General features: G+C 36.2%; 3 protein-coding genes and 1 pseudogene across 3 annotated transcripts; all 4 read left to right on the plus strand.

Moving 5' to 3' along the window:
- Positions 1 to 4,661: 4,661 nt before the first annotated feature.
- On the plus strand, positions 4,662 to 8,006 carry LOC128221888 (uncharacterized). Its single transcript, XM_052930544.1, has 4 exons — positions 4,662 to 4,710; positions 4,952 to 5,158; positions 6,142 to 6,339; positions 6,576 to 8,006. Exons 1-4 carry the CDS (start codon positions 4,677 to 4,679, stop codon positions 7,664 to 7,666), a joined length of 1,530 nt encoding a protein of 509 aa, XP_052786504.1. The 5' UTR covers positions 4,662 to 4,676; the 3' UTR covers positions 7,667 to 8,006.
- Positions 8,007 to 12,515: 4,509 nt separating this feature from the next.
- On the plus strand, positions 12,516 to 13,043 carry LOC128221519 (circumsporozoite protein-like). Its single transcript, XM_052930126.1, has one exon. It carries the CDS (start codon positions 12,516 to 12,518, stop codon positions 13,041 to 13,043), a length of 528 nt encoding a protein of 175 aa, XP_052786086.1.
- Positions 13,044 to 13,057: 14 nt separating this feature from the next.
- LOC128221520 (fibrous sheath CABYR-binding protein-like) lies at positions 13,058 to 13,765 on the plus strand. Its single transcript, XM_052930127.1, has one exon. The coding sequence runs from the start codon at positions 13,058 to 13,060 to the stop codon at positions 13,763 to 13,765; it is 708 nt and encodes a 235-aa protein (XP_052786087.1).
- Positions 13,766 to 15,050: 1,285 nt separating this feature from the next.
- The window catches only part of LOC128221521 (uncharacterized), a 29,107-nt pseudogene continuing 18,938 nt past the window's right edge, over positions 15,051 to 25,219 (plus strand).

The following is a 25,219-nucleotide window of genomic DNA, read 5'->3' on the forward strand; positions in this document are numbered from 1 at the left end:
GATTAAAGTACAACCATTGGAATCAGGAGGAAGTTAAGTAGCAGAAAAGGGATTACGTATTACTGAAGCGCTGTTGGTAATGGTCGCAGAGACGTTTTACCTCACCTTACTTGGTGCTGCGTGTTAACGATTCATGACTAGAAGTCTACACTCAGATTAAAAATATCCCTTGTGTAAAGAAAAAAGGAATACATAAAACATATCGAAACTGAACGTGTTGGGCTTATTATCACTACAGTGTGTTCACGATATGTAGTCTATAATATAACGTATACTGATATGTATATATCATTGCAATTTACGGTTATTTAAAGCCTGTTTTGTGAATACTAGAATAGCATAAAGCCAATTGTGTGTACTTTACATATGAAACCCTATATATGTATATAGTATTTGTATATGTCTCTGATTTTGTAATTGCTTATACACATATTTATGTTTGATTGTTGCTCTCTTTTTTGCATTTTTATATTTATATCTATATATTTGCACCTCCACTTCCATTCCGTAAATGAACTGCCTTTCAGTAATAGCGGTTATCATCCGATGAACGCACAATCTTTGGATATGTTCGGATCGCGAATCATCGTATAACAATATGCATGGGAATTGATTATCATGTTTGTATTCTGTCAGGTCCAGTAGAATAAATTAAGATTTTAGAAAGTGTCAATTTATGATATTTTAAATGTTTTGTGGCCATTAGTGTTTCAATTTTAAAAAGTGATTTCAAGTGGATGATCTTATCCCGCATTATTGTGACGTCATTTAATACACTGTTTCCGGTTACGGCCGGGTAGTTCTATTTACATATTTGGGGAGAAAACGTTACTATAAGGTTTTCTTAAATGAAAGTAAGAATTATTTACAATTGTTGAATGAAATAATGAACTATTGGTGTAACTATAAGTAATAAATTGCGGAATTGATGTCATTATCGGGAATATGAACGCAATAGGGCTGGTAAAAGTACATGTGGGGTCATTCGGACTCCTTAAATGGACAATTACAGAAACAAACAAAGTAACTGAAACTAAACATAAACCCCGTTTTAGGACACGGGGTAAACGCCAAAGACAAATAACACACATTCTTTAAGAATCACAAACAAGAAACATGGAAAACAACACAAAACTCCTCAAACAACATAGTACATATACACTTAATAAAAAACATCGGTACGTTTATCAAGGATTGGTAGGTACCGCCCTGGAACGATCAGTAAAATGTAAATTTACTGGGATGTACAATGATCAGCAAGTATCACTTGAATATGAAATTGAATTGAACCGGTTATATCATACTTTTATTCATAGTATAGCTACACTATCGTTGATAAAAAATTAGCATTTGATGCATTTCAATAAACATTTTACACATTTTAAAAGTCTATTTGACAGATCATGTAAATTAACCACATACTTCAAAACACTTTATTTTTAATTACAATTTCGTCCTATGATTAAGTGTATTTGTAACTGTAAAGAAGACAGCCTTCATTTCTTTTTCATCTTCAGCAGACATGTCCCGGTGTGTATATCGTAGATAGAGTAACGACCCTTGATTTAAACATATTTTATTTAACACACACACACACACACACACACACACACACACACACACACACACACACACACACATATATATATATGTAATACACGTTAAATATAATTTAGATATTTGCATTAATAAATTGAATCGGATTGAAACGAAAGCATAGCTTATTAAGTTTCTCTCCGTGAGAATTAGGTTTCACGTTATGCAGAATAAGGAGAAGGTTAGACAATTTCAATTACATGTTTATGTTGTTAATGAAAACATGCAGAATATTATCTTAAGAGAACGAAAGAATGCGTTTGAATTTATGTATAAAAATGATGATTTCGGTAACAAAAAGAAGAAAAGAGAGCATGGATGAAAACAAAAGTAGAGAGAGTGAGAATATATGTAAGTTTGATGATAGTTAGATTGATGATAGTTGGGTACCTATACCGTTTGATGGAAAGGGCCAAGTCTGGGAATATAGCATAATCAGAAATGTTTCGAGCAAGAAGTTATGAACAAAACTGAAGATTTTTGAGTTGCTCTCGTTGTTAAGGGGGGGATCACCATTGAGAAAGATATCAATGTCAACACGTGTGATTCTAGACATATCACGAATTAAAGTTTGTCGAATATCATTATACAAGGGGCAATGCAGGAAGAAATGAGCGCTACTTTCAACTTCCCCACATTCGCATAGAGCAGAAATTATTATATTTTTTGCAAAACAGGTGATAGTTAAGGGTACTACAACTAGTACGCAGTCGAGCGTGGAGTACCTGCAAGCGACGGCTACCGTTGTAATAGTATGGAGGGCAGACTGAAGATTGATTAGAAGTAGATCTCTTAAAAGAAGCAATAGAAGGGCTGTCCCGCACATCCCGAAAGTTCATTCCATGTACGTACAGAATAAGGAAGGAAAGAGGAAAAGTAAGAACTAGTACGTGACATAACCGTTCTTGTATTAGATGCATTGCGTAGTGGATAATTCTGAGAACCAACAGTTTGGGGCGTAAGGAATGATAAATACTCAGGTATAAGGCCGTTTTCCATTTTATAGAAGAGACATAGTTTGTGATTGAGTCGTCTTTCTGAAAGAGAAGGCCAGCTCAGTTCCTTATGAAGAACAGCAATAGATACTAGCTTTGTAGCCCCACAGACGATTCTACCGGCCTCATTTTGGATCTTTTGAAGTTCATTTTTTTCGTAGTCTGTACAATTATCCCACACTGTATCAGCTTATTCAAGAATTGGGCGAATGTATGAAAAATAGATAATTTCTACACATTATCTGTCAAAACGGAATTTTAGCTTTCGCATGATGCATATGCGTTTGAGGGCTTTACTTCTAATGTACTCAAAGTGCTCGTGCCATGTACAGTCACTTGAAAGGACCAAACCAAGATGTTTGTGCGAGTTAGTTTCTGAAATTTATTGACCATACATAGTTAACTCGGGATAGAAACGAGGTTGTCGTTTTCGGGAAAACAAAATTGACATCGTTTTGCAGGGTTAAAAGTTACTAACCATTTATCAGCCCAAGTACTTATGCTATCAATATCCCTCTGGATTATTTCAGTGGCCCTCAGGGGCTAATCAACGAGAATGTACAGACTGGTATTGTCTGCGAATCACCTAATATTACTATCGATGTTAACAATAATGTCATTTATGAATATAAGAAATAAAAGGGGACCTAGAATGGAACCTTGCGGAACACCGGCCTCAAAGTGGGCCCAACTAGACATGGAGCCAGGAAGAACTACGCGTTGCCAACGATTACTGAGATAGTCACGGAACCACGATATTAAGTTGCCATGGACACCTGTTTCTTGAAGCTTCACTAGCAAACCCTTGTGCCAAACTTTTATCACACGCTTTGCTAATATCAAAAAATACTGTTCGAACTTCAAGGCCATCATCTTATGCCTTGCAGAAAGTGTTGTAAAGGAAGGTAAGTTGATTAACAGTTGAGTCACATGGCCGAAAGCCTGACTGAAACGAGGTTAGAATGTTTATATCACAAAGATGGTTAAACAAATGTTTATATACTGCCCGCTCGAACCTTTTTTCCATTGTATTAAGTAGGAAAATAGGACGATATTTTACAGGAAAACTGCACATACATTGGCATCTTTCCACTGCTTGGGAAACTGACCGATAGTAAGAGATGTATTAAAAAAGGAACGCAGCGGGCGAGCTAAACAGTGCGAGCATTCTTTTAGTATTCGGTTGCTTATGCCATCAGGACCAGAGGCTTTGTTAATGGGGAGTGAGGTTTAAATGTCGGTGATATCACTTGGTAGCAGGGTTATATTATCAAGATTATAATTACTGTAACGACCCTTGAAACCATATTTAAGCTAGTCCACAATACACGTAATTCTGTACAGTTACCTTTTTATAGTGGTCTTTAAAAACTTTTGACATAAGATGACGACATTAAGCAAGCCAGTATAGCCACGGCCCTTCATGAGCCTTTGCTTATCATATTTTACCATAATGTATTTGCATGTTAATGCACATTATCTTTACCATTAATATAATCAATGTGTCACTGCAAACCTTGCATTACAACATTCTTTTATCTCTATAAACAGATCAATGCTGCCGTATAAAATTGTATTACATTTAGAACTTCTGGTCTTGTCCACTAAGTTTTAAAAAAAGTATAATACAATGCTCAATATACACTGGCCAAACATAAACTTTGTAATAATTGTTATGCATCTCACAAGTACAAGTTTAAATATGTTTCTTATTTTACATTTTTGTATTCCAAGCGTTTGACACTAACAATGCGTTGATTGATAGGCCCCTTCACTAATGTTCTAATTCCTAATACTACGACAAAGCAGGTTAAAATCACATTTATAACCAAATTCTTTTTAAACAAATCAAACAATTGTTTTATTCGACATGTTCTGTTTTTCTTGAAGGTGAAGGTGGTATCTTCATACGCTTTAAATGAATTTTAAGACTTGCAAGTTCGCATTGTTCACATGTTTGAACAAACAAAACCTTTATCTATAACCAGCTCTGTGTAAATATAATTGACATGTATGCGCGTCTTTTTTAACTCTGCTACGATAAAGATTCAAGTGGAAACTCCTCAACCTTTCTCATTATCGAAAATGCCCCGCAATAGAGGATATCGTAGTGGGAATGGTAAGTTTTATTTGATACAATCAGTGCGAGTCAACTCAAATTGTTCATTATTAAATAAATTTCTCATATTTAGTTTAGTATTTAGATCAAAGTGTATCTCATTTTTAATGTATCGTAAGGGAATCAATCGTAGCATAAGAAGGTCTTGAAGACGATCACGATGGGAAAGGCTCGTGCAAAATTGTGAAATTTAGCATTAAGGTAAATCTTATCTCTATGGTGATAGTTGTGCTCTTTACAGACTCTGACAAGGGTCTCCAAGAAAACAGGCGCGACCCAAGGGTCTCCCAGAAACACGCACAGGAAGTGTTTTATACGGAAGGGAGCCAAGAGTCTATCCCCATGCAGCAAATGCCGCCAGGAGGTTCGCCACACATGCAAAACCCAAGCCTCTCACAAGGTGGGATCGGCGGTCCGCCCAACATGCAGGATCCTGGCCTCTCACAAGGTAAGATATCACGGAGTCGCCATAATGCAAACTTATTTTTAAAAAAAGTAGGCAACCCATATTCAAGATTACACATTGTATCTCTTTTTAATATGCAATATTAATATCTAATTTTGCAAGCATAATGTATACATTATTTCAGATAGCATAAGATAGTATTTCAAAAGCTTTGAACCTTTTACAAAATAATACTTTATCAGATTTTCAGATTGACATATTGTATTTGAATAATTGTGATTGTTTAAATTTACGAATTAAGAAATGAATTAATGATTGCAAAATGCATATTCTTTTTATCCGTTTGTCTACAAGCGAATCAAGATGAAAAAAGGAAATTTGTTCAAATAAAATATTTTCAAGTTGCAACATAACACATCGATTAGGTTATTTGAAAATTCATATACACTTAATATGTGATAACACATAAAAATGGTAGCTTGCTTATGGGTCTGAATGAAGAATATTGACAAACCATGATATTAATAAAGTATACTTGAATGCCAAACAATAATATCAAAAAGACATAAGACATTGTTGATTAGATAGTCTAGAACACGAAAAACGCGATCATCTTAAAAAATCCGAAAAAAATGCAAACGAAATTCCAACAAGCTCCGGCAATTTATTGCGTTATATAAATGTTTCTTTACGCACTTGTTGCAAGAGGTTGTATGCTGTAAGTATTTTTCAGGTGTGCGGCAAGCTAGGATAATTTGCATATCAATTCCTTCTTTATCTTTATTGTGCAGAAAGGTGACGAAGCATTGCGTTTCAAAAAAGACATAAGTACTCTTAATTAAAGAGAGTTGAGATAATATTTTACAAATACAACAAATTATATTTACACATTAAACTAGGTCAAGGAATGAGCGCCACAAAGATTGGATAGTTAAGTAGAGTTAGGTATGTTTTAGGACCCATCTGTTTATTCAATATACATTAATACATCTGTATTTGAAAGGTTGTATTCATTACTTATGTAGGGCATAGTCAACATCATGGTAATCCATACTACCAACCGAATGGCTCTAACGCGCCTGGACACTTCGATCCACAAAGCAACGTGCCACATGGACATGATGTACAAGACCAATACGCCCAACATGACCTAGATGCACCAGGATACAACCATGCACCTCATGCCCAAGTCATTATAAGGGACGCGAAGACACCAATTATAAGTAAGACTTAAGACAAGCTATACATGTGCCTGTTTAGCGCACAAACATGCATGTAGTGTTGCAAACGTATTGTTGAGTGTTTGATATAACTCAAAATCAATTATGATAGTTTAATCTTACAGCATTTACATATAATTACAAATCACATGCATAATATTAAATAAATTAAGTATTTAATATTTTCAAACATTATATCAATGTCAGTGAAAAATAGATAATTTATTCGTTCTTATTAGGATACATTACGCCATCGATGGGATCCATCATCGCTAAGAGAGTTCTGTCAGTCGCCGTTCTCATCTTTAACGAAACCCTCAACTGGCTTCAATACTGCGACTGGAAAGGCACCATTGATTTGCCACCCGTGTTTGGGCAAATTGGAAAGAAGAGTAAAACGGATGTCATCGAATGCAGTGCAGACGCCCCGTTCTTGCCTACACTTTACGGCCTTTTCTGTGGAGTTGCCACTGTGTACGCCGTTTTCCAGATTATAAACATCATTGGCGAAACTGTTCTTGAATACCATAGGAGAAAACCTGGAAAAAAATATGAAGATACAGGATCATCGCTAAGTGAATTGCCACAGAATAGCGCTCAACCTGGTCCTCAAGAAAGAAGCCAAAAACAACCGGAAACAGACGATGAAGATCCTGAGAGACAGGGTGATGAGGAACAGAAATCATTCAAGCAGCGATGCGTCAGTATTTTCTACGGATTTCAATTGCTACACGGATGGGTTGAAACGGCTGCTGCAATGGTTGTGGAAGATCTCCCACAAATCATCGTTATGGCTTTATCCAGCTACTACTGTACCGTAAGCGTTGAAAATGCTGTTTTTCTCCTCATTTGGATGGTCGTAAAGGAATTAAAAAACGTTTTCAGGAAGGCTTTCTGCAAACACAAGTACACAGCAGGCGCGTGTGACTGTGACTGCGGAAACTGCTTTAAGGGATGTTGTACCTACACGTGTCCTTGTTGTTGTGTAGTGTTTGTCTGCAGGCTTTTTCCCGAGGTCGAGGAACAATGCTGTGAGATGAGGCCGGTCAGCTGTAAATGCCCTGACTGTAAATGCCCTGAATGTAAATGCCCTGAATGTAAATGCCCTGAATGCAAATGCCCTGAATGCAAATGTGACTTCAGCTGTAACTTTTGCAGTGGTCCAAGCATGTGTGACCGTCTCTTCAAATCTATTGGCCCCAAGGACGAAGATCCAGAATGGGCTCCCAAATTGCTACTGAAGCTAAAGATGCTTGCTGTTGTTGGATGGTTCGCTATTTTCCTTTTTCAAATACTTGGCCTGACTGACTCATTTCATGCATCCATATAAAGTTAACATTCAAAAGAAATGTTTATTATCTAAGCAGCTTACAATATGTTTTATTTACTAGGCTGCTTACATGCTGTGTTGTTTGTACTCGGATAATATTATTCAAAACGACAGGTTTTATTTTCGGAAGATCGATTTGTTTTAATATTTGTGTATTTTGAAATTCTTTCTTCCTTGAAGGACGCAAGTTAGCTTGTTTGCAGAAAAGTGCCTGGCAGCTTTTATTGAACTTAAGACTCGACACTTTTACAATTGCACTCATGCCGAGTGTTTTTGTACACATCTGATAAGGGATATATTACGTTGTTTAGTTTATTCTCTAATAAACATCATTAAAGTACATCTAGTTCTTTTATTCCCTAGCAAGCTATTAAAGGAAATCATTTATAAAAGTGTTGCGTCGAATAATAACAAAGTACCGTTGAAGCCCGATTATGAACTTTATAAACAACAAAACATAATCAAACACTTACTCTATTATTGTTTAATACCACAATAACAATCAGCAAGGAACGTGTAAAATAACGTGCACTATGAATAAACGTTCTACCCCCAGGGACCAAAACAAACATTAATTAATAATACACTTACTCACAGTGTCATTATAAAGACTGAAAGACTACAACTGACACATGTATCCATCTTACGATACACGAGAGTTTTCTGAAAAACGGTTTCAAAGAAATATGGTCAATAATAAGTGTGAATATAAACATGTAATATTTTATTTATTTACTAACAGCTGTGTATAAAAACATTTGGTCAGTGCATCGTGGACATTTGGTCAGTTCAAGCAAATGGTCATAGCATGGACAATCGTGAAGACCTTTGTTCTTCACATACCGTAAACTTACCAATTGATCTCATACAGTAAACAAACATTTAATAATTTTTAATGTAATAATTTACAAATTTTTGATGTTATCAAAACGTTAACAAATTAATAGTAACGAGACTAAAACATTATCAAAAGTCCGATTACAGCTATATAAGTAGTCGATTAATTCTTGATAGTCGATCAGCTCATTGACGCCACATTAAAATTCGTCCCACGGCACTTTCTATTCTTGGGTTCATTCGTCGTCAGATTCTACCAGAACGGGAGAGGCGACCTACCATTGCTAGTATTCTTTATATTCATGTATAGATGACAATACCAATTTATTACTAAGTGCGTTTTTAATTGGTAAGTTTTAGGCTTATAAACTTGTGCTGATTGTAAAAAACGTGGCTCTCCGATCGATTTCACTCAGCACTGTCACTTACATGGCACGGGGAGAAACTTTCCAACAGTAAATTATAGTACTAATTGTAGGCGTAAATGACCATGGTAAAAGCGATTTTGGACACCCCGATAGAAGGCTAGACGATTTAAAAAGTTGTACCAGACACAAAATAAACTGTTACTTGTTCACAAATAAAATATATCAAAATAATGCGCTAATACAGTCGTCGAAATAGTTGCTTAATGGTGTTAAGCCAAAAGTTTGAAAGTGCTACTCAAAATACTCAATAACTACTAAATCGTATATCCAAATATCCAAATACATTTTGCTCTTTACGACATCAATACAAAAATCATACCTTTCGATATCAACGGAGCCTCATATCTAACTAGATTTATCCTGTAGAAATTAAATGATAATCCTAACCTGTGTTTGATATGCAAACACTGTTAACATGTGAGTGCAATTCAAATGTACTGATACTCGACTTGCTTTCAGTGTACAATTTTGACCTTTAGACTGCGGTTTATTTAGATAGATTATACAATAAAGAACTTCCAAGAGTTTTGACATAAACGTTGCAAGGCAGACATAATTTTTTTAAGGCAACACTGCATGTACTATGTGTTACATATATACATACGAGTTTGTTTCGTTTCTATGTGATGACAATTTAAACGGCTTTAATTGCCATTTAGTATTTCAAATGGCGTTTTAAGTCTGTAATTTTGAACTCAATTGATAATTTAAAAGGCATGAAATTTGTTTGAATATATATGCACAAGGTAAAAGTTCCATTCTTTAGCAGTGATGACTATCAAGTATGTGAATGAATGTCATCGTGCCTAATTTATCAAATTATGAGTATCAGCCATCCGCATTATTGTATCATATCAAAATAATATGTGAATGGAGAGAGTTAGTGAACTAAATGGCGTGTCTAGAGCCTTAAATGACATACCCTCATAGGTATTGACCACCGAAACTATTCAATGTCCCAGCAGAATCATTCTGCACTTTAAACTGACAGAGATTTCTTCAAATTGGAATACATGTGTTACCTTTTTGAGGCCGCAGGCGCTGATCTTTAAACGTTGATCCCGCCAATCAAAGTCTGATCTCGTCAGATCTACTTATTGATATAACATCTTAAGGGAATTATTGCACAGTGGTAACAAAATGAGACGTATTGTATGATGCGGTTAAAACAAATGGCAGTTAAAAAGAACACTTGATTTAGATACCTTCGAAAGATTGCAACAAAAAATGTGAATTCTAAAAGTAATCTTAGGAATTTCTTTTCCATAAGTCATTTGCCCATGTGATAACAATCACCGTCTGCAGTGTAAAAAACCGAGTTAATGCAATAGGCTACTAAGAAAGAATAGGTGCATATGTAAAGCTTGCGTAAAATGCTCGTATGTATTGAATTGTCAGACCTATCATTACCCTATACTGGAATGTTGTGTCTTATGATTGAAGATGCCCAACAAGCTTGCCTTGTCATCAAATTTATTCTCTTTGTTTGTCTTATAGAAAGTCAATCTACTTTATGGCTGTGCTTTCTCATTCACCCCCCCCCCCCGCCCCTCTTCAATCTAATAAATATACCTGACGAAATATTTACCTTCACAATGTTAACTAGATAGTAAGATCGAAATAATGCAATATTTCGACTATATCAAATATCAGATAGATAACAAATTGAATGTTAAGCGGAATATTGATGTTATCTATTCCAGCTCATCGTCGTCTCCCTCCTGCGTCAATTTGCACGACATTCTGTCGAATGCAAATAGGTGAAACACGTGTTACGCTTTGTATGTTAAAACATTTAATTTACGCTTTGTCGATTCAAATATGTACTAATATAAAATACTTTTTCAGTTAAGACATTTCAATAAAGCTGCATTGATGCAATCTGCAATGCGTTTACCACATTTTTGGGAAACAGGGTAAATAAGTTAAATACACGGGCGGGATGAATTCAAAAGTTCTGTTTATCTAAAAAGCTCTTGAAATAATTTAGTTTGTTGATTTGGCGTTCCATATATCTGGGATTTGAGTTTTTTTAGTCTGTCCGATTTGCTTTTGTCTCCATGTTTATTTGGTCTCTGATAAGGCTTTATATCTGAATATTTTGGTGAAATGTTAAAGTCTTTGTTCAAGTCCCATAATGCATCACTCAATCACAATATTTCCTTTCAAATACTTTTGTTAAAAACTACAGAAAAAAGCTCAGCTCATGAAAATTAATACCAGACCACAGCTTGCCATGACATTTTGTCCCTACACATGTATGTTTTCAAATGTACATGAGTATTTATAGAACTTAATATGCTTATCTGTTAGTGAATTCCTTCGTATTTTCATTATACGTGTTTCCTTCTTTACACGGCCCGAGCCCGTCTCCCATTTCAATATGCATGTGAGGGATAATAAAACATAATATAAGTTGTAGAAACAGACATATTATAACATTTCCATGTTGCCATTGGACCAGTGTTTACTCTCGTTTTTATCAGCGGGTTGTAACTAACCAGATAGGGGTTGGTAATAAGGGTTTATGTGTAAGTTTTGAACAACTTGAATTATTTCTGTAGTTTTCTGTAGCTTGAAAATATTCTGGACACCGCTAAGTAGAAAACATGAAAGAGTGCAATATTTCTGCAATAAACTTATAGTTAAATATTACATATGGATACAGGGCTATTCAGGGTTTAAAAGATCTTCTTGTTAAAGTGTTGGAGGCAAATGTCGGACACTCACTATCTGCACTTATCACGCAATTACTATTGTTCTTAAGGAAAAAAATATCCAGCTAAATGGTAAAAAAACAACACCTGACAGATCCCATTATACAAAGGCAATGGAAAATTCAAGTACCATATCCCTGATGCTATGTTTTAGAAAAACTTCAAAAGAGTCGTACTTTATAAACTTTTATCAGTAAAACAACCAATTTTTCCTTCAAACCAGCAACAGGGCTTTCAGAAAATCTTGAGCTGCTGAGTCACTACCGCCACTAACCTAAAATAACATGTGATCCACCAGATCGAACATAACAGTAATGTGTATGTTAGTATTCTCGCTCAGAAATCCGCATTTGATGCGATTTGGCAAAAAGGGCTCTTTCTCAAACTAGGAAAACCTACACCGTGTTTTGGTAACTGCTTATGTGGGATTAAAAAGTGAGGTGAGGCTGTACGGGGAGCTTTCAAAGAAAAATCAGTCCTCAAATCAGTGAGACAAGGAGGCGCCTGGGCAACTTCATTTCGTGTGATCTCTTACATAAACTGGAAAATAGTAACCTAGGATTTTTCATGTTTTCAAGGAGAGGCTATCCTTCAATCGCTGATGATAGTTCACTCATCGCATTATCTATATAAATATGTTTGATTGTTCCTCTCTGTTTTGCGTATTTGTATTGTTGTATAATATCATCATTTTCGGTGGAAATAAAGTGTTTTGAATTGAAGTGAATAGATTATTCATACAGGTATTCACGACATAGCTTCAATTTGTTGACATACTTTTGATGCAGTTTAAAAACATTTTACATACAAGTGTCATTTGACAGTACATGAAATATCCAACATATTTCAAAACAATGTTCCAAAACTATGGTGATATATGTGCACTTTACAGAATCTGATAAGGGTCTCCAAGAAAACAGGCGCGACCCGAGAGTGTCCCAGAAACATGCACAGGAAGTGTTTTACACGGAAGGGAGCCAAGAGTCTATCCACATGCAGCAAATGGCGCCAGGCGGTCCGCCGCACATGCAAGATCCCAGCCTATCACAAGATGGGATAGGCAGTCCACCCCACATGCAAGATCCCAGCCTCTCACAAGGTGGGATAGACGGTCCGCCCCACATGCAGGATCCCGGCCTCTCACAAAGTGGGATAGGCAGTCCACCCCACATGCAAGATCCCAGCCTCTCACAAGGTGGGATAGGCAGTCCACCCCACATGCAAGATTCAAGCCTCTCACAATGTGGGATAGACGGTCCGCCCCACATGCAAGATCCCAGCCTCTCACAAGGTGGGATAGACAGTCCACCACACATGCAAGATCCCGGCCTCTCACAAGGTGGGATTGGCAGTCCGCCAAACATGCAAGATCCCGGCGTCTCACAAGGTGGATAGGCAGTCCACCCCACATGCAAGATCCCGATCCTGGCCTCTCACAAGGTGGGATAGGCAGTCCGCCCCACATGCAAGATCCAAGTCTCTCACAAGGTGGGATAGGCAGTCCACCCCACATGCAAGATCCCGGCCTCTCAGAAGGAGGGATAGGCAGTCCACCCCACATGCAAGATCCCAGCCTCTCACAAGGTGGGATAGGCAGTCCACCCCACATGCAAGATCCCAGCCTCTCACAAGGTGGGATAGGCAGTCCGCCCCACATGCAAGATCCCAGCCTCTCACAAGGTGGGATAGGCAGTCCGCCCCACATGCAAGATCCCGGCCTCTCTCAAGGTGGGATAGGCAGTCCACCCCACATGCAAGATCCAAGCCTCTCACAAGGTGGGATAGACGGTCCGCCCCACATGCAAGATCCCAGCCTCTCACAAGGTGGGATAGGCAGTCCACCCCACATGCAAGATCCCAGCCTCCCACAAGGTGGGATAGGCAGTCGACCCCACATGCAAGATCCCAACCTCTCACAAGGTGGGATAGGCAGTCCACCCCACATGCAAGATCCCAGCCTCTCACAAGGTGGGATAAGCAGTCCGCCCCACATGCAAGATCCCAGCCTCTCACACGTCGGGATAGGCAGTCCGCCCCACATGCAAGATCCCAGTCTCTCACAAGGTGGGATAGGCAGTCCACCCCACATGCAGGATCCCGGCCTCTCACAAGGTTAGAAATGCGGTGGGATAAATATAAATCTTTGTGGAGGAGGAGTGATATTTTCATAACGGGGTCGCCATAATGCAAACTTCTTTTTGTAAATCACAGTATTGAATATGTCAAATTGTATATCTTTTTAACGTGGTATTTCTTAGGGATTATGCATACATAATTGCAGATAGTATATCATGTTATTTCAAATGCTCTGCACCTTTTGCAAAATAGCATTTTATCAGATGCTGAGATGTGCGACAAGCAGGGATAGTTTGCTTATCAGCACCTTTTTAACTTTATTGTGAAGAACGGTGACGATGCATTGCGTTTTATAAAACAGCAAACTTCATATGTGAACGCTTAATCAAAGAGAGTTGACATCAAATAAACATAAAACTAGGGCAATGAACGAGCGTCACAAAGATAAGATAATTACGCACAGTTACTATGTTTTAGGACACATCTGTTTATTAAAAATTCAATAATAAAATGTTATTCTAAGGTTGTATTCATTACTTATGTAGGGCATATTTCCCATCACGGTCATCCATACTACCAACCGAATGACTTTAACGCGCCTGGGCACTTCGCTTCACAAAGCAACGTGTCCTATGGATATAGTGTACCCGGTCAATACCCTCCACATGACAAAGTGGCACCAGGATACAACCATGCACCTTATGCCCAAGTCATTATAAGGGACGCGAATACACCAATTACTAGTAAGAACTAAGATGAATTAACGAGTTATACTTGTGCCTGTTTAGAGCTCATACATAAATACATGTAGTATAACAAACGTATTGTAACGTGTTTGATATATCTCAAAACTCAATAATGATATATGTACCTAACATAGTTTGCGCATAATTGCAGATCACCTATATAATATTAGATAAATTAGGTATTTAATGTTTTATATTGATGTCAGTGAAAAATAGAGTTTATAATTTATTCATTCTTCTTAGGATACATAACGCCATCGATAGAATCCATCATCGCCAAGAGAGTTCTGACAGTCGCTGTTCTCATCAGTAACGAAACCGTCAACTGACTTCAATACTGCGACTGGATAGGCACAATTAATTTGCCACCCGTGTTTGGGCATATTGGAAGAAATCATGGAATGCAGTGCAGACGCCCCATTTTTGCCTTTAATTTACGGTCTGTTCTGTGGAATAGCCACCGTGTACGCCGTATTCCAGATTATAAACACCATTGGCGAAACAGTTCTTGAATACCATGCGAGAAAATCTGGAACAAAATATGAAGATACCAGATCATCGCAAAGTGAATTGCCACATAATGGCGCTCAACCAGGTCCTTTGCCTCAAGGTAGAAGCCAAACACAACCGGAAACAGACGATGAGGATCCTGAGAGACAGGGTGAAGAGGAACCGAAATCAATATAGCAGCGATGCAACAGTATTTTCTACGGATTTCAACTTCTACACGGATGGGTTGAAACGGTTGCTGCAATGGTTGTGGAAGATCTCCCGCAACTCATTGTTATGGTTGTATCAAGCCAATACTGTACTGTCAACTTAGAAAACGCTGTATTTCTCCTCATTTGGATGGTCGTAAAGGAATTAAAAAAACTTTTTCAGGAAGGCTTTCTGCAAACACAAGTACACAGCCACACCATGCGCGTGTGACTGTGGTGACTGCTTTAAGGGATGTTGTACCTACACGTGTCCGCTACCTTGTTGTTGTCTGGTATGTGTCTGCAGGCTGTGTCCTGGGGCCGAGGAACAATGCTGTGAGATGAGGCCGGTCAAAATCTGTCCTGATTGTAAATTTGACTGTTGTAGTGGTCCAAGCATCTGTGATGGCCTCGGTAATGCCTGTGGCCCAAAGGACGAAGATCCAGAATGGGCGACAGATTTGCTAAAGAAGCTTGAGACGCTTGCTGGTGTTGTATATTTTGCTATTGTTGTTTTTCAAATACTTGGACTTACTGGAACATTTCATGCTTCCATTTAGAAAGTTTTCTTTCAACAGAAATTTGCATTAACTAAGCAGTTTACAGGATATTTCATTAAAGAAGCTTCTCACGTGCTGTGTTGTTTGTACTCGGATTATATTTTTCAAAACGACTGTTTTTATTTGCGGAAGCTCAGTTTGTTTTAATATTTGTGTATTTTAAAATTCTTTCTTCTCTGAAGGACACATTTGCACGCATGTCCAGTGTGTTGTTTTGCATCTCTGATAAGAGATATCTCACTTTGTTTAGTTTATTCTCTAATAAACAGCAGTAAAGAACATCTCGTTCTTTTCTTCCCTATGAAGCTATGACAGGAAATCCTTGATAAGGGTGTTGCGTCGAAATGTAGGTCACATCATGGACTTGATAACGAAATCCCTTTAATGTTATAATGACAGTTACCTGGCAGCCAAACACTGTGATATTATTTAATGTTACAAGAACAATCAATAAGGAACGTGTAAAATAATATGTGTAATATGAGTTAAGGTCCTACCACAAGGGACGAACACAATCATACATAATTTGTTCACTTACGTTATATTCATAGTTATACAATACATAATTCAAACAACAATATTGACACTTGCATTCATTTTCCGATAAACTAGATTTCTTTGTTATACATTTGATCAATGTCGTTTTAATGCGGAAAAAAATGTATGTGACGCTGAGGGAACAATGCTCTTAATACAGTCGTCGCAGTTAATGCTTTCAAGCCAAAGGTTTGTTAGTGCTAAATAACTACTGAGGGTAAAATCCAAATACATTTTGCTCTTGACAATTATTTGTTTAATATATTTCGAAACCAACGGAGCCTCATATCTAGCTATTTTCACCGCGTGGATATAAAGTGATAACGCGAACCTGTTTGGCCAGTATGCAATCACTGTGACTGCAATTCTATTTTTAACTGACACTCGACTTGCTTTCAGTATACATTTTTGTCCTTTAGACAGCGGTTTTTGAAATAGATATTACAAAAAAGAACTTTAAACGCTTTCCCTCTTGAAAAACTGAAAGCCATCTCTAAATGGGACGTCATAAACCCCGTGGTAGGATCGACCTACATACGTAGGCTTAGCCTTTGGAAAAAGGGTTTAATAACAAGAGCCTTTTACTCTAGTGTTTTCAAGGCGGACATACATTTATTGTGTCTTACTTATATCACACGTGTTTGTTTTTTCTCTGCCGATACTGTTATAAAACTAGCTAATTTTATTCAAATTTAATTCATTTACAATTTAGAGAAAAATAGGTTACACAGGAATATAGGTGATTCTATAAAGCCTGCGTAAAATGCTCATGTGTATCGAACATTTAAAGTTGTGTCTCATGTTTCCGAAATGCGCAACAAACACATTCAAGAACCAACGGATCTATAAGGAAAGAGCACTGGCATCATACCATGACTTGTTGTATGTCTTAAGAAACGTCAACAATTTGTGGTTGTACTTTCTCTTCTAAATACCCACCCACCAATTCATTCAATCTCATAAAACATACCTGATGAAATATTTATCTACACAATGTAAACTAGATAGCAAGGTCTAACGTATGAAATATTTCGACTAAACCAGAAATAAGACAGATAACATATTGAATGTTTAGAGGAATATTGATATTAATGTTATCTATTCCAGCATGCATACTCAATCAACATCGTTGTCCTCACACCTAAATCAATTTGCACGACATTCTGTTTGATGCAAATAGGTAAACATATATTATACTTTATCTCTTAAGACGTTTTATTTACGCTTTGTCGATGCAAATAGGTACATATGTATCAATATTCAATAAAGCTGCATTGGTGCAGTCTGCAATGCGTCTACCACATTTTTGGGTAACTAGGTAGATAAGGGATAGAATAACATTCAAAAGTACTGGTTATCTTACGAGCTCTTCAAATATTTCAGTTTGTAGATTCAGCGATCCATATATCTTGGTTTTTAAGTTAAATGAGTTAAAGTTTGTCTGCTTTGCATTTGTCTCCACATTTATTTGATCTCTAATAATAACATTATAACAAAAACTCTTTAAATGTCCCCGATAAATCGCAGAATGCAGGTGGACATATTTTCACTGAAATGTGAAAACAAATGTGATACTGTGAACATATTTCGTTCATTGAATATTTATACCATAAAGATGGTATCACACTATACAGTTTGCGTTTTACAAAGTGCAAAAACGTCACAGGGCAGGTTTACAAGGATATTTTGTTGTTGCTGACTAAGTGTCTGAATGAACATTAATTCAATTCAGATGATAACAAGAACATCCAAAGTAGGCACTATTTTGTATCCTATCACAACTTATTACACTTTCTGTTTAGACGCATCATGTTATTTCAACACCGCCATCTCACATAATACTGTAACGTCGCCTTGTTTTGCCCCTCTGGGCTCCGTAAGGCATAGGACCATTTAATCCATGCAGGTTTAGATTAAACTGTTGTGAAATATGTCAAGGACCATTCAATCCAGGCAAATTTCGATTAACCTGATGTGAAATAGGCTTAGAATTTGAGTCCCTAAAATGAAGTCCAGTGATACCATTGGCTAGAGCAGCAAGAGTTGTTCTGCCCAATATACTATTCGGAGGTGGCAAGCTGTTTTTTGTTTCAATGGAGTTGCACCATCGAAGATTTGTCAGCGCCCGAAGACTCACGAAAGAGCCCGTGGAGTTACAGCAGACCTTGACCGGAAGTAGTTGGAGCCTAATTTTTGGCAAAGTTAAGGAAGGCTTCTTCCATAATTTATTCCGATACTCCTCGGTTAGGCCAAACTGTTGTTAAGCCTATACAGTAAAACTGCGATCGCTCGAGGTCGCCAGGGACCGAGCCAAAACCTCGAGGGAACCGATGTTTCGCACGACCCGATTTTCCATTTTCAAGTTTGATATGAGATATCTTTCAGTGTATTTTAAGTTTGAAGTCGTCAAACAGACTGTTTACTAAGACACCGATTATGTGTTGCGTTGTGGAAATCGCAAATATGTTCAAAGGTTGACGTAAACTAAATGTAAAACGCAAAAGAAAAAAAAAACAATAAATGAATAAATAGAAATGTTTTATTAATAAAAAAGCACATTTTCGTAACAAGCAAGATTTGAATGACAGTACATATTGTGGCATTAGTCCGATTTAAGTTTCGCAAAATCAAGGATTGTTGATTGGCGTATCTTGTCGGTTTCGCGAAACTGTTCAATCGTAATGTGACGTGACAGCGTACAGAGCGTCTGAAGATCACGGTCAGCATCGGCAGTGAATACAAAGAACCTTCTGACCACATCTAAAGCGTTAACTTCTCATTATTAACTTCTCATAATTATCATCTCAAATGCCCATATCAACTAATACCGGTCATGCGTTAACAGTGAAAAACGGTTTTTCACACCTTATCAAATTGCCTTTCAACTGTCATTGCATTTTTTACAACTCGCGAAAATGTAAACACATAGCAATTGTTTGTTTATTTTGGAACACGCGTTCTGGTAAAAATGTGAAATTATGTCCTCGAGGGAGCCATAAGGTTTTGTGCACGATTTGTGTACTTGGGACCGATGATATTGCTCGACTGCTCGACATAATTAGGTTTCGATGCAGCGTGGGTATATTTTATATGAAAATAGAAGGAAAAAAGTTCGGGACCAAGCTCCGACCTCGAGGGAACGCCGGTTCTCGAACGACCGCTTGTTTGAGGGAACGCAGTTTCACTGTAGTGTAAAAAGCATTTTATTTTTGTTGTTCATCTGACTAATTATCATTTTGCCAAAACACCGATGAAAGAACTGTTATGTTATCATCAAATTATTCCTAAATAACCTTCCCCTTTTATACTTGAAGAGTAAATTAAGTGACCTTAACTTTGCATATATTCGGTTAAAATTAAAAAGTTATCGATAATATGAAGTAAAAGTGGAATATTTTAGTTCCCGGGAAGATCTCCTGGTAGTCAATAAACTCATCCCATCCGAACACCTTTACGAGACGCGCACATTCCTCCTTCAGGAACGCTCTGGAAAACACATTAATCAATTGCGTTAATTGTGTTTGATGAAAAGTCTTACGTATATGATAGCTTTAGTGATTCAGCAATTTATTTTATACATCAGTCAAAACGTTTAGTTTAACTATATTAGTTGCAACAACGATAATGGAGAAATTTATGTCAACTTTTTTGAGGATGTGGTCTTTTATGAAATGAGGGTGTGGTCTTGTGACATTTGGGGATAACCGGAGTAACTGGAGAAAACCAACTTATCCGATATTATAACCACAGTCCAAACTCACATCCGTATATATGCCCTAATGATTACTAGCCTTGGTACGCCAAAGGTAATCAGCTTGTAGGGCATTAAACCCATGGAACCCTCGGTAGGTAACGAAAACAATGATTCATCAAAATAAGATACCGCTTCCGCCGGTTGAATTGGGTGAAGACAGGGTTGCACTTGCCGTTTATATCATAGAAAACAGCTTCAATTATACTGGGGCTGCTGTTTTCATACTTTGGGTGCATGCCTGGATTGCAAGTGATCTCTCCTCCATAACGTATTGACTGTCACCACGCCATTAGCGATAAGGCTACGCCTACAGTGTCACTTGACACCTAAGTTTTGGTCCTGCGAAAAGTACACAGTAGCAGACGATGATAAAACAGAAGTTCTACTTGACAATGAGGTAAAAAAAAACATAATACGTCGTAAAACATAGCAATAAAAGCAAGTATAACGTATAACTAATTTAGTTCATCATTATTAATTGAATGCAATGGATGCCCCGGTAGAATTATCTAAAAACAACATTTGTTTTTTGTAACAGCAAAAGTCTTTTTTAACCCTCAACTTTATGGAAACAAAACATGTATTAATTTCCTTTACGAAAGCCATCAAAAAACGACGTTTGTTTATATCAAATGCCAAAACTCAATGGATTTTGCTGTTTTTCTTCCTTTCTCCATTAAAAATTTCCTGTTTTATGCAGTTTTATTGATTTATTAGTATTTATATAACTACCTTAATGTCTCTCTTAGTGTAAAATTATCAGATTTAGTTTCAGTTTATTACAAAATCAGGAAATAAATGCTTTTGACCATAATTAACATCAAATTTCACAAATATCCCTATTAAATGAAATGCCAAAATGTTGCAATAAGCAACAAAAGAATAAGAAATGATCAAAATCATCAACATAAGTTAATCCCTTGATTTGCGTCAATTGCCAAGATGACTTTGTTAAATCTATACGTGTTTACATTATGTGACCTTTAGTTATCTAATATCACGGACATATAAACTAATTTAAAGGTCCGTGATGCTATTAGATCTTTTATCTAAATTTTAAAACAAAAAACGAAAAACAATTTGTTACTCGAATCAACTGAGTTGTCTTTCTCCTTAAAAATATGTCCAAACAAACTTAATGCAAATGGAAATGCTTCGGATCTAAAATTTAACGCACAAAAAGGAAACAAATTTCTAAATAAAAATAAATCGTATGATATCGTTAATATAATACACTTATACTGATTACTCATTATGATATCTACTATTTAATGGTTAAAAGAAAATATACATATATTATGTACTGTTGCATTAACGATTAATAGGGAAAGGTTTTAATAGTCTACTTAAAGGTTACTTTGTTATCAAAAAGTACAATGAAATGCATAATTTGAACAACATAAAGGGAAAATGTTAGTATTTCGGATTTCCTTATTAGTCTTAACTATCTTTCAGCTATAAGAAACATATTTGTTTAGAAAAAAAAGTAAGTACACTACTGTTGATATGTGCAGATTGTCGGATGTCGGGGCGGATAGCATCAGGAAACTGATAAGCCCCGCCTTATCTAAACGCTGATTGGTCAGTCGGGAATCGACCGGCTTTGATCGACCGGCCGCGTCATGTTAATTTTCTTGTCCGGTTGCATACAACTTTCCCTTAATCGAATATAATTGCATTGGAATCGTAAATATACTTTCTGTAATATTTGTTCTATAACAAAGAAACAGGAAGTCACATTCGAAGTTTCTAGATTGGAATATAATATAAATGTTTGTTAGACCAATCGTTTATCCATCTGATGGAGAAACGTTCCAACGAATAAAACAATATTAACTTGATAGATTCTGAGTAAATAGTTCTAAGGATGAGAATATTGCTACTTTTAACCGCTTCCGCGTCTTCAAAACAACGATAAATGTTTCAGTATCGGTATTTATTAAGATTAAATACTATGCTCAATAGGAAGATTACCATTGGTTCGAAAATGATGGAAAACATTTGTTTTGTTAAGACAAGAATCTGTTTGATGATATATCGTCCTTTTTGATGTTAAATCAATTCTCACATAAACCCTCATTAAGAAAGCGATAACAACAATTCCCACTCGTGAAATTTACGGCTTTCAATATCAGCGTTTATTATGACAAGTATTAATAGTTTCAATTACTTCTTCAAGATGAAACAATAAAAACGTCTTTCGTTATCTAACAACAGGTGATGAAACTAAAACTTATGAAATTAAAGCATCAAACTCATCTGATTGATGGCTGATCAACGGGCTCCTCCCCATCTATTACCTATCTTATTCAATAGAAACGTCTAATGATTATTGAATAACTGGTTATAAATTTTTGTGAAAAAACAAGACAACACTTTACTTAAAATTAAATTGAAATGCATAGTCTTGTTTTTACAGTATTTTAAATGATATTTGAGAGTTACACACAACTGCTGTTTTAATCATTAAAAGAACCACAGCTTACTCGGAGGCAATTGCAATTTTGTATCCATCAATATACAATCTATGCAGTAGCGGTTTGATGTCAGGGAAACCTACCACTTTTCGACCGGAGGCGTCGCATGCATTTTTCTCTCCCCTGCAAACCAGAATAAAATTATGTAATGATATTCTAAAAAAGAAAATAACGGAAGCGGTTTTCTCGTAATAACAGGGCTCACAACAATTCTGTATTTTAGCCCTTATGTTTTTTGGTGCTTTCTTTGAAAGTGTAAAACACATTCCAATGAAATGGTACGTCTTTTTAGTTTCAAAATTCCCCAACCTGACTCTGATAAATAAATAACCTAACTCTTATTGCGATTATTGTCTCGAATAACATGGTATGCTTTTGCCGGATCCCTTACAAAAAGCCATTAATCAAAAGGAAGTGCTAGATTCAGAATATCGAAAGAAAATCAGTATTTGCATACGTGTAGGTGAGAAAGATCAAGCTATTAATAATCATTTCTTAAACATTTATTACCATTTTCATGAGATATGGTGGGCTTCCGTAGACGTACGGTTACGATTTGCAGTCAATGCGTGTAACCGAATCAGTTTCTTTAAAGCTAAATAAACCATTGTGTAAAAGGTAATGATTATATTGTATTATTATTTATAATTATTCAGTTCCTTTTATGTCATTTTTTTAGTATGTTTTATATCTTTTATACCGAAATTGTGTCACGTTTGAAAAAATATCTAATAACTGTCAATTAAGTTGACATATAATTACATTTGTTGATGGATCTTAGGGGAAATTGGTTTTCAGTCTCAATACGCGATGCTCATCATTTGGAATGGTGGACATACGAACAGACAATGGTGTCTCACGAGAACTTTGGTCAAATGCATTACAAGAACTGTAAAACGCTGACAATGTATGGCGAATGATTGGTATCATCGGCGGAATCTTTTCACCTGCGCTGTATATTCCGATAGGTGGTGATATAATGTAAAGGTCTGCGATATGTAGGCATCTGGTTCAGGAATTTAAAATAATCATCAGTAAATTTTCGGCTCAAAGTTTCTAGATGACGCTCATATGGTACATAATCTGCATTCACACTGTTTGCACTCGAATTAAATATGTGAATGCCGTTCCTTATGTATTTATTCATCTTGCTCGTCACATCGACCGCATTGTAAGTCGTAAAATATTATTCATGTGATTGATATAAAGGTTAATCAGTATAAGAAAAAGAAAATGAATTACATGTTTGAAATCAGAAGCATTCACAAAAAAGATCTTTCTCCATAACAAACTGACTTATCGATATTTTTATTTGTAGAAATTTAACTTGCCAAGTAAGATTAGAATAGCTCTGACAGACATAAATAGATTAAGTTGATTATTTCGCCATGGTAATTCGTTTTGAGGTCAGCTTATTTCTAGACGGTTTGAACCGACGCTTTAATCATCAATTACTACAAAAAATATATATTAAAAACAACACCAACAAAAACATGCACTAGACACACTAGAAAATGCTGTTAGTGCAACTACCTAGACATGTATGTACTTTTTACAGACATTAATTGAATTTCTTGTAATTAAATAATTAAGCTTCGAGGACCGCTTATCTATTTCTTATAAAAGAAGGTTGGATAAGTGCAGACTAAGGGTATTTAACAATGCTCTTAGCTTTTATATGTTATTTTCGTTATCCTTTATTCATTCTCAAAATGCTCCTGAAAGTACACATATACAAAAACTGTCTGAATAATATGCGGGATCTTTCAATTTCATAACAGAGTCAAGGAAAAAATAAAAATAAAATTGTAATACGTTTTCATCTATAGTAAACGTACAGTTTGTATAATATAATAAGACGCAACGAAGATTGTAATCATAAAAGATGATTCTACTTTATTGTGTTTGCGTTTAATGAAATAATAATAATTTCTTCGTATATAGCCTATTTTTGGCGCATTTGAACCTTTGAACACCTTAAATACTCGAAAAAAAATGTACACATATTTCTACGCTAATACCCTTCAATTATGTTCCTACTGCAAAATGTACATACACCCATTGAACAGACGGCAGTATTATGACATGGTAGTATTTTAACCTAAATTGTGTTAACAATTTGCTGGATTAGATAATACAGGCTGTCAATATAGTACTTTTGATGTAATGCGGTATGCTTTAATTGGTTGTCAAAAATGTTTTATAACTCTTTTTCACGAAAACACAATTTCAATGAATCAATAAGTGCCCAGCAGATGGTGATATCCTTCATTTTATTAAATGTGGCAAAAAGTGACAGTCAACCAATAAATAAGTTTGAGGTATACTTTGAGGTATAGAATCAGCCAATTAATTCCCCTTCACGCACTAAAGTTTCACTGACCTATGACCTGGAGCGATAGCCCAAATATTTGTTGATAACGGAAACGTCAATGGACGTTTTGTCACGTTGTATGTCTACATATTGCCTGATACGTAACGGTCCATGTTTCTATAATGAAAATCGAAATTTGATACATGGTTGCTGAGGTCGGCCAATGCAGCTTACTTTTATGTATTATTTTTTATAATTATTTTCATAAATCTTATGTATCTCTACTTGTTCTGCAAAATACCAGCTTTTCATCCTATTGATCAATATAATTTCTATAAGAAGAGGAAAAACAGTGCAACTGTGTCATTACTGATACCGTTCGGACGGGGTTTAAAATGTATTGCTAATA

Source organism: Mya arenaria, chromosome 16 (genome assembly GCF_026914265.1).
Source record: "Mya arenaria isolate MELC-2E11 chromosome 16, ASM2691426v1".
NCBI lineage: Eukaryota > Metazoa > Mollusca > Bivalvia > Myida > Myidae > Mya > Mya arenaria.